This window comes from Clinocottus analis, unplaced genomic scaffold, assembly GCF_023055335.1.
Source record: "Clinocottus analis isolate CAN_PGR_092001 unplaced genomic scaffold, fCliAna1.0.p SCAF_19, whole genome shotgun sequence".
In the NCBI taxonomy this organism is placed as follows: Eukaryota; Metazoa; Chordata; class Actinopteri; order Perciformes; family Cottidae; genus Clinocottus; species Clinocottus analis.
In genome coordinates, this window is record NW_027175920.1 from 839,532 (window position 1) to 852,914 (window position 13,383).

The 13,383-nt window shown below is 43.6% G+C and overlaps 1 protein-coding gene across 14 annotated transcripts in view; it reads left to right on the forward strand.

The window, feature by feature from the left end:
* ormdl3 (ORMDL sphingolipid biosynthesis regulator 3) overlaps positions 1–9,603 on the forward strand; it is a 20,886-nt gene extending 11,283 nt beyond the window's left edge. For 7 of the 14 annotated variants that reach the window (XM_068582608.1, XM_068582607.1, XM_068582610.1 and 4 more), the window contains 3 exons: positions 5,166–5,409; positions 6,287–6,438; positions 7,758–9,603. In XM_068582608.1, the coding sequence (XP_068438709.1) occupies positions 5,166–5,409; positions 6,287–6,438; positions 7,758–7,893 (532 nt within the window). In that variant the 3' untranslated portion in view covers positions 7,894–9,603. Of the gene's footprint in view, positions 1–207; positions 655–755; positions 904–3,732; positions 4,353–5,142; positions 5,410–6,286; positions 6,439–7,757 lie in introns of those variants that run through there. The other 7 variants (XR_011077820.1, XR_011077818.1, XR_011077821.1 and 4 more) reach the window with 5 other exon arrangements.
* The last annotated feature ends 3,780 nt before the right edge of the window (positions 9,604–13,383 follow it).

A 13,383-nucleotide genomic window follows, 5' to 3' on the forward strand; every position in this document is an offset into this window, starting at 1 on the left:
AACCCGGATTAGGAGGGTATCTACACACACTGGGCTGTAGCGGAAAAAAGTTCCTGAACACGCCCCCCCCCCCTCAATCCCGCCCGCCCGCCCTGCTCCTTTTCTTTTCATCCCTCTCATGTCTCTCATTCCTTCCACCTTTTCACTTTATTTCACTTGCTCCCGTGTTTATATCCTTTCCCCTTTGCCTCCTCCTTTCTTCTTCAGGAGCTCCTCGCACCGTAAGCTCTTCACACAAAGGAGCGTCCAGGAATTACTCATTTTGCCGGAGCGGTTCAGGCAAATTCCCAGTGCCTCTGTAACCCCCCCCCCACACACACACACACACACACACACACACTCTTTATGCTGTTGGATCCTGTGATTATTCTGTATTTGGCTTGTTATATAAATGTCAGATACATGTCCTCCGTCTCAACGACAAAGCTGTGCGTGCGTCCGGCTGAATTTATCTGAATTTGCGCAAAAAGAGCCGACCTTTCTCCCGCGACGTAAGCCGATAACCAGATGGCGACGCCGGTAAAAACCCCGGTGAGCTCCGGCCTGCGCGGGAAGCAAAGTTCGGAGGTCAGGATAGGCTCGCCGCCGCCTCCACCTCCTCTCGCTAATGCGTCCTGGAAATGGGAGAGTGTCGGGGATAATATCACCGCCTTTTGTCAGGACTTTTTAAGACGGGGTGGGTGGGGGGGGACAAAGACGACAAGGGCTCTTCTCCTCCTTGTCCCCCCAAATAAACCTTTTTTTTTTTTCATTAGAGCGGCAAACACTTCATCCCTGGGCTGTGTGAGGAGAGCTCTGCGGCGAGGTCTCACAGAGGGAGAGAAACCCTCGCCGGCCTTCAGCCGGACACTGAGGCGGCCTAATTAAAGGGCACTTAAGCCCCACAATGTGCGGCGGCGCAGGTTGGAGTCGGTGGAGGGAGGTAGGGGGGGGGGGCAGAATTCATGGCACTCGTAAACAAGAGGAGTCCGGGACAGAGGGGACCGAGAGGAGGGCTATGCGCCGGAGACTTTGTTCACACAAGATGAAGAGTCAACAGCCGTCCCCGTCCCCTCGGCCCTCCTGAGCCATCCCCCCTAATAACCACCTTCTTCAGAGGAGCTCGCCAACACAATGCCGTCCCACTCCCCTCCTCTTGCTCTCAATCACTGTTGGGACAATGAGGGGAACCCCCTACCGCCCCCCACCCCCCCAAAAAAAACCCAAAACCACCACCATCCTCCTGCCCCTCCCCGTCCCCCCAAACAGACACTTCTTTTATTGAAATTTCTTTGGTGTTCTAATCCTCAGCTTCCTCCGGGGGCAATAATGGACTCCCTGCGTCAGCCTTTTCCAGCGGGGCTGTGATCCAAGTCTGCCTGGGTCACAAGTCCACCGCGCCGGCCCCCGGCTCGCATCCCCGCTCCTCCACGGGCCCCACATAGACCCACATAGACCTACAAGGCCTACAAGACCCAGCACCGCTCTCTGCATTAATACGTATTTATGTATTATCGAGTAATATTCTCTTAGAAACTTATTTTCTGGACGACCCTCTTTGTTAAAATGATTCTCCAAGAAGGTGTTTGGAAGAGATGTGTCTCCGTCTCTCAGCCAATCAGATGTCTTTCCCTTTTTAGATTTACATATATATTTGTATTTAATAATATTCATAAGCTTTGTTGGATCTCCTCTTTGGCTTCATGTGAATTCATCGCTTTTGCAGGAATTCACAGTAAATTTCAGCAGCTAATGTGAGTGAAAAGTTCAATAAATGCTCAATATGATCCTGTATATTGTGACTGGAGTCGGATATCGCCTCTTCTGATCCTTTTTTAAGGTCTTATTGACCTGAATGAGATGGACAAAATAATAGAAATACCCCTCAGACAAGCTGCAGCCTCCACAAAGGTCGTGAAGTTCTGCGCAGCAACGTAGACGCTCACTAATGTCACAAGTAGGAACTCACAGGATGAGCATCGCTGCAATATCTTCCCTTTTAACACTCGACCGCCGTTAGGTTTAAAAGTGTGGAGGCGCTGCCCCCTGCTGGTCAGCAGCGGGAGAGCAGGTCCGTGTTTGAAATGCCTCGCGAGCAATGTGGCATGACCACGAGATGTTTGTTTTTTTTTAAAATCTTTTCTCGGTTGACTTCTCGATCAGTCAGCGGGACGTCATCGCTCGAGACAAAACGTCCGTCACGATTCAGCAGAATCCAAAAATAGGTCGATTAGCTTTCCCCACACACGTAGATCAATGCAGAGAGCACTTTGTTTCAGCTTTGCTCAGAGCGTTTGATTTGATCTCTTCTGTCAGTTTGAACTCAGGAAAATAGTTTGTTTTCCAAATCTCGCATTGGTGCAAAAACTAAAAGGAGCAGAATGTGAAACGTCTGCATCTATAAAACACTGAATATTGTGCGCTTTGCATTATTGTTGGGATTTGTGCTGAGCACATCGGCTGCTCTACAGGCTTTAATTGAATTAATGCTTTAGGCGAGATTGTGTCATTTCTTAACCTACGGCTTGTTGTTGCTTGTTTATGTTTTTTTGTTGGAGTGAAGTGTGTTTTTGGACGTTTTCCAGCCCCATTGGCGATCAGACAGGAGGTGAGCCGACCGTGGGTCGTGTTCATTCCAGCAGTGCTCACACACCTGGTGTCTTTTGAAGTAATTGTCCTGCAAAAAAAAAAAAGGGTCCCCTACATGACGACGTCTTGTCGATGTGACATCTGGAGGCGTCGCCGTTCCCCCTCCCGGGCTCTTGTTTTTATCAATGTCACGTACTCGGCCATTGTTCCGGTGCCAGCGGTGATGATCTCACGGCTCTGTCATCCGTCGTTGGCGTATGAACAGAGCTCTAGGTTTACACGGCTCTCAGAAGCTGCGAGCGCCCGAGGCCGCGAGTCCACTGTCGGCCGGGCCAAAAGCTGCCTCATGCCACTCACCGCGGTGCCTTTTAGAAACAGCGGGTGTCGTGTAACATCACATGCCAGCAGAACACAGTTGACCCCGTTGGCCTCGGGCTACCGTGGGACCGACTTAGTGGTGGAGCTCGTCTTTGGATCGAGAACGTGACACTCGATCCAAAGATCTTTGATTTTGGAGCCCAGTCGGAGCCAGCGGCAGTTTGAGAAAACATAAATTACTAGCTGAATCTAAATGATATCTGAAGAACACACGACTATGTCGGTCGGCCATTCTGATGGTCGGTAGAGCCACAATTTTGGACGATACTTGTGTTGATGACCAACTACTTTATTGGCATAACTTGTGTTAGATGCTAAACATCACAATGTTAGCTTTGTGTTCACGTAAACATTTAGAAATTAGCATTTAATGTGCAGCTTCACGGAGCTGCTAACATTACAGTAGACCCTCGATATATAATACATTGCAAGAATGCTTGCGGTAAATTGCTTGCACTGCAAAATCTTGTATGCTTGCTGTAAAAGTAAGAGAAAACTCATTGGATCATAATCATATAACTTTCTGTTATCTAAATATATTTGTTAAAGATACTTTTTTCTATATATATAAATATATTTATATTATATTATGTATATGTATTTTTATATATATATATATATATTCAATATCATTTTTTTAATTATATATTTATATTTTATATATGTATATATTTATATTTATATTGTATATATATTTATTGATTCATATATGTTTATATAAATATTTTCTTTCATTATTAAAAAAAATCATTTAGATGAGAAAACTAAAATTAAATTAAAAAAAAATGTAAACAAAAAACAAAACATGTCTTACCTTTTAAAAGGATATTTAATTTCACACATTAGTTATCATATAAACATTTAATTTCATTGTGCGTTAAAGTGTCAATCAAGCCTGTTTCCTCTGACCCCGCCTCCGCTGTGACGTCGTAAATAGCGGGAGGAGGCGGGGCCCCACGCGCGCTCCACGTTCTTTAAAAACGCACTAAACTCCGATTGGCCAGCCGCGGGCCACGTGACACGCTGCAACCAATCACGGGGCAGGATGTGAAGCGTCCGCTCGCTCGGAGCGCTGGGGCCGTAAAAACGAGCAAGCGGGTGACGTGACGCCGCGAGCTGTGTGCTGTGTTGTCGCCAGCTGTTGTCTGGAAAGCGAAGGGGTGGAGGGGAGTGGATGTGTCGACACGAGCGCACACACACACACACACATATACATAGCATCACGTTTTGGACACCGAAATACGGTACCGGAAGCCCGATGGAAACACCGGAGCCTCGCCGCCAGTCCCCCGGTTCTCCCGGTGCTCGTACCGGTCACACAGCTGAAGGCATCGGGGAGACTCGCACTGTGATAACGGACTAAAGCCCACACAGGTCCGAGTTGAAGCCATCTTTTTCCTCTGCTTGTGAGTATAAAGATTTATTTTCTCACGTATAATTAACACACGTACGTGTATGTACGTGTGTGTGTGTATATATATGTGTGTATATAATGATGCATTACAGTACCTCCAGTGGTGCTAGGTAGTCCACTTGTAGCTCTTTGTAGCCACGTTACGGATTAGTTACATTGTAGCCAACTTAAAAGACAGCGTGGAACGACCAGGCGCTACTTTGTTTATTCTTGTCACATCACTTGTTGTTGTTGTTGTTGTTGTTGAGCAGGCAGATACACTGATCTTTGTGCAGTTATTATTCAATTTTTTTAAATTGCGGACTCTGATCTTTATTTAGCCGCAGACAAATACTGCTCTCTGATTGGCTAGCAGCTTCCCGTGAAATTCCTTATCGATTTGTTTTTATTAACTTTAATCAGCTGCTTTGGCTTTGAATTAAAAGCACATATGACCAATAATAGTACAAGTAATGATGATACATAAGTAATCTCAATCACGGGTCATTTTTACTAATTATTTATATACTATTATTAATACAATAGAAGCTATTGTTACACAATGAATACATTATTTTAAGGTCATGAATATGGATGGCATATATATTTTATTCCTCCTCAAGGGGAAAATGTGGTTGTGGCAGCAGATTTAAATAGAAGACATTTAAGAAAATCCAATAATAAAAGTGTAAACATAGTATATACAGTGAAATATAAGTATGTACAGAGACTAACTAAACAATAACGATGTATAATTAAAGGCACAGTCCAGATAGTTGCCATGTCTCTTAATAATCTCGTAGTTTTCTTTCTGTTCGTCCTACAGCAGACGTTTAGTTACGCCAGCTGGGTTCAAACTCATTGAACTAGCCGCCATCGTTGTCTCCGCCGCCGCCATGAACGTGGGCACGGCGCACAGCGAGGTGAACCCCAACACCCGGGTGATGAACAGCCGGGGCATGTGGCTGTCCTACATCCTGGGCATCGGCCTCCTGCACGTCATCCTGCTCAGCGTGCCCTTCGCCAGCGTCCCCGCCGTCTGGACCCTCACCAACCTCATTCACAACCTGGTCAGTGTGTGTGTGTGTGTGGGAGGGGATTGTTGCTTTGTGTGATCATGAGTCAGAAGGCAACAAATCTCTGCGCTGAGGTTTAAAAAGAAAAGGAAGCGAACTCGCTGCATCACCGCTCTTAGTCATTCCACTTTGAGGGCCGAGGTGTGACTCAGGCTGGATCCCTTCAGACGGTCTGTGTGGCCCTGAAGAGCCGGTGTGTTAACGGGTAACTTTGGTGTTTTCGAACCGGGACTCTGTTCTTTTTAATGGTTCCCATATTGAGCAAGAACGTCATCGCTCGGGGGAAGCTATTCATCGTCACTGCACCTCCTCTAAAAGTGCTTGTTTTCGCCGCTGTGGAGGCTCACATTGTTATTCTAAGTGTGTGATATTATTACAGAGAGAACCCTCCTGGTTCTCGTTGCCTTTCGTCTCCTTCTGAAATCTCTTAAACCAACAAAACAAAGTATTTTAGACACGAGAAACTCCGTCACAACAAGTGCGGGATCAGAAGCGGACCGCGTCGGGGCCGAAGCGTTTCATTTCTCTGTCCGCTTCTTTTCCAGACACTTAAAATAACAATCCGGGGCGGTCGAAGGCCAAACGCAGCCCGCTGAAGCAGCTGTCGGCCGCAGCGATCTCACTCGAGACTCAACCCAATGTCGACACAATAACACAGGGTGCAGCAACTTTAAGTTAAACACCTTTTCCATGTGACGGTTCGGTAAAGATCCGGGTCGTAGTTGACGGAAAGGCGGCTGTGACGAGATTCCTGACACGTTTTACATTTTGGCTTCTTTATCAAACATATTGACTTCAGTGTAAGTCAGCAGAAATGCAGTTTTTAAGTTGCTTGTTCCACTCTATGTTCCCTCCCGTCTCCCCGCTGCAGTGCATGTACCTCCTCCTCCACACGGTGAAGGGGACGCCCTTCGAGACGCCGGACCAGGGCAAGGCCCGCCTCATGACGTACTGGGAGCAGATGGACTACGGCGTGCAGTTCACCGCGTCGCGCAAGTTCCTCACCATCACGCCCATCGTCCTGTAAGTGGCCCCTCCCCCTTTTCCACAACCTTAAATGTGAATACACGCTGAGAAAGCAGAGCGGGACCTCACCTCCCACCAGCTGTGTGTCTTCTTCAGGGTGCTGCCTCTTTTACTTTGAGGTACTTTTACTCGTTTAATTACAAAATGTCCTCCTCTGGCGTCTCTATTTTGGAGCGTTGCCGTCCGTTCCCTCGTAGCAGGGCTCGCTTCACTGGCCTCCGCTGAATTTAATCTGATTACAAACTCAAAGCTAAGCTCACAAGTTGTTAAAGGTACATTGTGTACCTGTTTAAAGTAATAAAAGGTGAATTGTTTAGCTAAAACTGGGTCCATACAATCTAATTTAACAGCAATATTCTTCCTAATACGACAAATTAATGGCGGCGGCCTTCAGATCACGTTAGAGTCCGTCTGTTTGTTGTGACACTATTTCTTTTAATCCTGTAATCCCGTAGACAAACTATGAAACCGTGAGCGCTGCAGGCGCCGCTGTGCTAGCTGACTAGCATGCTAACGTCAGTACACAATGCGTAGTTCATCTGTTTTGGCCGCATCTCATTGAGTCTGAAGCACGAGCCTCCTTTTCCTTTTTCTCCTGCTCCCGCCTCCTTCTCTGTCCCAGTTCAATAGCAGAGCTCAGTGTCCAGGAAGCGCTCCGGCTCCCCGCCGTGGATCCGCCCGCTCAGCACGAACGCTGTAGTGATGGCAGCGTTCATTCATATACGGCCTCATGGTCCTTTAGTTCTGCATGAGCAGCAGGAGGACCGGTGGTCAGTCTCTCAGGCTCCAGATGGAAGAGCTGCACATGTGGAAGTCTCCAGAGAGCCTTTTATCTCATGTCCTCACTCAGGGAACAGGATGTACCATGCTTTCTGTTTTACTCTGAGCTCACAAAAGTCCCTCAGCGGTGGTGTTTCTATCAGATCGGAGACGAGGAGGACGGCGAGTGAAAGGTCACCGCGTACCGAAAGACTAAAAGTCTAACTTAAAACGCACACTATGAACTCGTGTTGATACATTTGTACCGCACGTGTGGTTGAGTGATATGTTTACAGTGTTAGTGCAGCTGTACTAATGTGAGTCTGTACCCATTTTAAAGGTAAAATACTTTAAAAGGAAAGTTTTCTTTTCTTTCCTCTGGCTTGAGGAATTAAATGCAGATAATCTGTTTCTTCTTCTTCTTCTTCTTCTTCTTCTTCTTCTTCTTCTTCTTGTACTCCTACTTCTACTACTTCTGTTTCTCCTTCTTCTACTACTACTTCTTCTACTACTTCCTCTTCCTCCTCCTCCTCTTCCTCCTCCTCTCTGTGCTTCAGGTACATTCTCACCAGCTTCTACACAAAGTACGATCGGGCTCACTTCGTGGTCAACACGGTGTCCTTGCTCACGGTCCTCATCCCCAAGCTGCCGCAGCTGCACGGCGTGAGGATCTTTGGGATTAACAAGTACTGACGAGGCGGAAGAGGACACCTCCTCCTCTTCCTCCTCTTCCTCTCCTCCTCTTCCTCCCCGGTGGACTCGCTGAGTGCACGCAGACTATCAGGCCTCCAGGTTTTGTCTCTCTGGCTCCGGACTCTGCTGAGCGACGCTCTAAACGGAGCCCAGGGATTATTATGAGTACGACTACGATGTCCGTGTCTGCAGAACTCTTTTCGGACAGGTGTCAGGAGGACGATGCCGTCGCAGCGCGTCGCGTGCCGTTTCCACCCGGAGCTGCAATCAAAACAAAACAAGTTATTTTGTGTGTAATGAAACACTCGCTGCATTTACTCAGCTGAGCTTCCTCTCTCTCGTGCTCGGAGGAGAGGAACAATACTTTAATGACACGGCGAAGGCCGAGCAAAAGCCACAGGGCTCTAAATTTAGCTCTGATGGGGGGGTGGGCGGTCTGGGGCGTGGGGGCGTCTAGAAGTACAGCCACTCTTTATTTCTGTCTGACCGTTTCCATATTTGGACTCCTGCTGTGCTGGTTTGTGTCGCAGGAAGTTGTCTGAGGAAAGAATGAGGAAGAACTCTGATGAAACACAAAGATTCTTCTTCTTCTTCTTCTTCTTCTTCTTCTTCTTCTTCTTCTTCTTCTTCTTCTTCTTCTTCTTCTTCTTCTTCTTCTTCTTCTTCTTTGTCTTCTCCTCCACTGATTCAACAAAACGTTCCTGTAATACTAAGTTAAGAGTGTTTCTCAGCCCTGCAGGGACGTTGCACAGTGAGTTACCAGTTTATTAGGTACGCCTGGTGTAATCCAACCCAACATCGTGGCTCTGGAGAGAATCCTGAAACACTCAAAAGGTGTTTTTCAAATGTTTTTTTCCAATGAACGTTACAGAGTATTAGAAACGCCTCCAAAGTGAACGCCCAGATTTTTTCCCATGAGCATCAAGTTCTCCCTCCTTTCCTCTTAGGAAACCTTTTTATTGAAAGTCTAATGCATGTGTATGATTTATATTAATTTAATTTGTTTAGCAGTGGAGGGCTCGTTAATGCAGTGACATCAAAGGGGACGTGTGAGGCTCATTTTCACGTTGATAAATGTCTTTGGGTCGTGAACTAGAACATGTTTACACGCTTTAATGTTCAGAAAACATTTCATTTGTCTTTGAGTTACACCTGTGTCCATCCTCCGTTTTGGCGCCTGTCTCTTTAAGAGAAAGCGCTGCTCTGATTGGCTTGAAAGGAAGAAAGATGGCGCCTCTTTTTAGGTGTTGTCAAAATGTAAGATGTTTTTTTTAAAGAGACGACAAAAGGAAATTAAATTAAATGTGATTCATGTTTCATATTTCAATTATCGCTGAACCCCAAAAAAGTTGTTTTATTAGAATTTTTTCCGCAAATTGATGTATTTAATTGGCATAATTTGACAAAACAAACATGTACCAAAGATTTATGGATGTGTAAATAGGAGTTTGTGATCTGCTGCTTTCACGTCTCCATAAAGGGCTTCATGTCAGATTTCATAGCACAAAGTGATCATTTGTGTTTTTTTGTTTTTTTTACTCGACCGTTTCCTTTTCTGAAAGAAAGTTGAACTGAATGTTGATAAAAAAAAAAGTAAAACAGTGGCGTCTGTTGGTCGGTGGCGTGTTGTGTGCTTTTACAAGAGGAGTCGTCAGCGTGTGATCTTCTTCTGTCCGAGTGCTTCAACCAAAATACAGTATTTTTAAAGTATCGGCTCGCAATCCTTTATTGCTGCTTCTGTATCGCTGTCACGTCTGAGCTCCACGAGGTCTGTTGAAATCAATAAGAAACGCAACAAAAATATGTTTATGTACATTTGTTTTCATGGGCCCGGTATGGAAGCACATTCCTGCCAATAAAAGACACAAATTAAAGGAAAATTTAGGCGTGATAAGAAAAATATCCCCATTGTAAGTCATCAAAAATACGTTAATTCTACATTTCTTTTCATATCCTTTTCATTGGCTCTGTATGGAAGCACATATCTGCCAATAAGAGACAAATTTTAATTTTTTTTTGCCAGATTAGAAAAAACATCCCCATGTTAAGTCAGCAAAAATATGTTAATTAAAAAAAAAAATCATGGACTCTGTATGGAAGCACATTCCCGCCAAGAAAATACACAAATTAAAGGAAAATTGTGCCGCGATAAGAAAAATATCCCCAAGGTAAGTCATAAACAATATATTAATTTTACATTTGTTTTCACAGCCTTTTCATGGGATCTATATGGAAGACCATTCCTGACAATAAAAGACAAAAATCAAAGGAAATTTTAGGCGCAATAAGTAAAACATCCTCATTTTAAATCATACTGATGAGCTCGTCCCTCTAGTGGAGTGTGGAGGTGTTACAGGTGTGGTGCACTAGAGGGGAAATGCAGAATTTCTTTATTTCAAAAACTTTATTGAGACCTTCACATATCACGCTTATTGGCGGACTTCGGCTTCCATACAGAAACCTCTCAGGTCCTTTTCAGTGGCTTTAATTACCAACTAGTCTTGGTTATAGACGTTTGGATCACACAGATATTGTTAATCTAAACTTCTCATCTTTTTTATTCAGGCCTGAAGTGTCATGAGAGGCCAGTTCAGGGGTGAAAACATCTTTTTTTCTCAGTCTCAGGAAAGTCAATCAGAAAACCAGACAAATTAAAAAACGACACGGCGGTCCTGAACCCTCCGGCCTCGAGCGCTCGGCTTCAAATCTAAAACTCAAGCCTCTCTTTATGCCGACGCTGCAATCTGATACGGGCTCGCTCCGTCACACAACACCGAGGGCTTGTTAAACATTGATTAAGTGAAAGTAATGACGAGGTATTAGAGTGAATATCACGTCGGATTAACTGCTGGGAGACGCAGAAGATCTCTTGTGTAAAGAACAACTGCTGCCGTGTTTTTAATCTGTGATTATTATCATTTATAATCCGGGTTATTGGAACTTTTAAAGGTCGTTCTGGTTGATTCTCGTTTTAATTTTCCCGGTGAAGAAAGCTGAAATCTTATAAATGCAATGTATATGAGGCCAGGCAGGTAAATAGTTTATTAAAGCTGCATTCTCTCCCCCGACCACCATGGGGCGACTCCTCTGGTTGTATAGAAGTCTGTGCTTCATGTGTTAAAGCTGCATTCTCTCTCCTGAACACCAGGGGGTGACTCCTCTGGTTGTATAGAAGTCTATGCTTCATGTGTTAAAGCTGCATTCTCTCTCCTGACCACCAGGGGGCGACTCCTCTGGTTGTATAGAAGTCTTTGCTTCATGTGTTAAAGCTGCATTCTCTCTCCTGAACACCAGGGGGCGACTCCTCTGGTTGTATAGAAGTCTATGCTTCATGTGTTAAAGCTGCATTCTCTCTCTTGACCTTTTGACCCTCGTTTTGAGGTAACTAGCATCGTTGCTAAAGGACGACAGACAATTATTTCTTATACATTTTCAAGAAAGGGCTATAAAAGTGTCTTTTTTTTGTAGTTTTGTGTTTTTTTGTGCGCCGCATTTAAAAAAAACAGATCACAGCACAGTAAACATGTCACAGTTGAGATTAAATGTATTTTAACTTCCACAAAAACGTTGCTTTTCCCCCTGAAGCGCTCTCATCTCTCCCAATGTCCATTTATACCCTGAGCATTCAGACGCATGTTCAAGTCAATTATCTCTCCTCATTGAAGTACAATTTATGATTTAAATGGTTTTAAGCCTGATTAATCTTCCCCCTGCACGTGTCTTACATTTTCATATTCCCTTTTTTTCTATATGCATACATCACATGAGCTTCAGGAGACCGATCGCTTCGGGGCAATGTGGGTTTGTAAAGTGAGTTCATGGTCCAATTAACTGAATTACATCCCATAATAACAGACAGGAGAGTAAACGTCTGCACGCAGAGCGACAACTGCTATAAAAAATATATATTTTTAAGTTAAATATGAAGGATTAGGAGCTGATTCACAGAATATTTTAGTATTTTTTGTTTTTTTCCCACATTGCAGTGCACCCCCCGGCCACCAGGGGGCAGCAGACGGCCGCCATTGACCTTAATGCGAAGCGACGTTCAGACCCTATAAATAGCGACGCCTCCAGGGAGAGATTATTTGTCTTTCATCTCTCTTGTCTTCTTCTCCAGAGGTTTTTCTCTGCTCATTCACTCGTTTACAGTCTCCCGCACACCACTGGAATAGTCCTCACTTTGACAACACACACACACACACACACACACACACACACGAGAAGACAACAAATAGATAGACAAATAAATAGATACACAAATATGATTGTGTATCTGCAAATATGTCATAGTGTTCTGTTCCCCTGTTGACGTAAAACTTGTCCAAACACATCTACTGTGTGTTTTATGCAGGATGAATCTGATCTTTAATTTTTAAAAAAACATCTCTTGCACCATTATTTATACATTTATATGTTTATATGTTATTTACTGCTCAGTCTGTGGTGAACTCTCTCTCTCCATTCACACTCGTGGCTCCGCCCCCTTACATCTACATCAGTAAAATGCATGATTCATAATAATCTCATGAATAATTGCAGCCGTCTGCATCAAATACTTATTCCATTTTGCTCATAATACTTTGTTTTAAATAATCAAGTAATATGGACTTTTTCGGAATAGTACTTTTATACAAGAAAACAAACTAAACTTGTGTTTTTATTTTAAAGCTCAATGAAATATATTGGTTTGTTTTATTTAATTGACCTTTTTTGATATTCTGTTACTTTTTCTTGTTTCTGTTAATTTTCTGTGTCAATAAATACATAAAATTAACTTTTACTTCCTCTGTGTTTTGCATGGCCTTTACACATGGAGCAGAGTACTTCTTAAATTGTTGTGTATTAGTACTTTTACCGAAGTACATGATCTTGCCGTGGCACAGCCGTGTTGTTATTGTTTACACGTTAAAGCAAAGAAGTAAAAAATAACATCCACATCTGAAAAATCATGAAAATCTCATTCAATGGTTTTTATTTTGTTTCATCCTGACTCATCCTATAACTATGGAAGCCCATTTCCGCCACACAAAAAAATCTAGACCCATAATTTTTTTTTGACAGATTAGGACCCCTCAAAAAAAATGAGGAAAAAAAAAATGACTTTTTTTTTTTCGTTGAAGAAAATGAAAAAAAATAGGACACCCAAAAAAAAAAAAAAAAAAAAACGAAACTTTTTTTTTTTTTTTTCTTCAACGAAAAAAAAAAAGTCTTTTTTTCCGTTGACTTAAAAAAAAGGCAAGAAAAAAAAGGTTGATTAATTTTTTTTTTTTTTGGTCCTAATTTTTTTTTTTTGGTCCTAATTTTTTATTTGTATTTTTGTGGTGGAAATGGACTTCCCTATGTAACTAAACATTGAGTGTCATGGCCGCCACACACCCGACATCTTCATCCAATATGAATGGAGACTCTCAGTGTCTTCTCTCTCTCTGCTGGTGCACGGGGCGAGATAAAAAAAACAAACACCCTCTCCCTTCCTGCCGCCGTGGC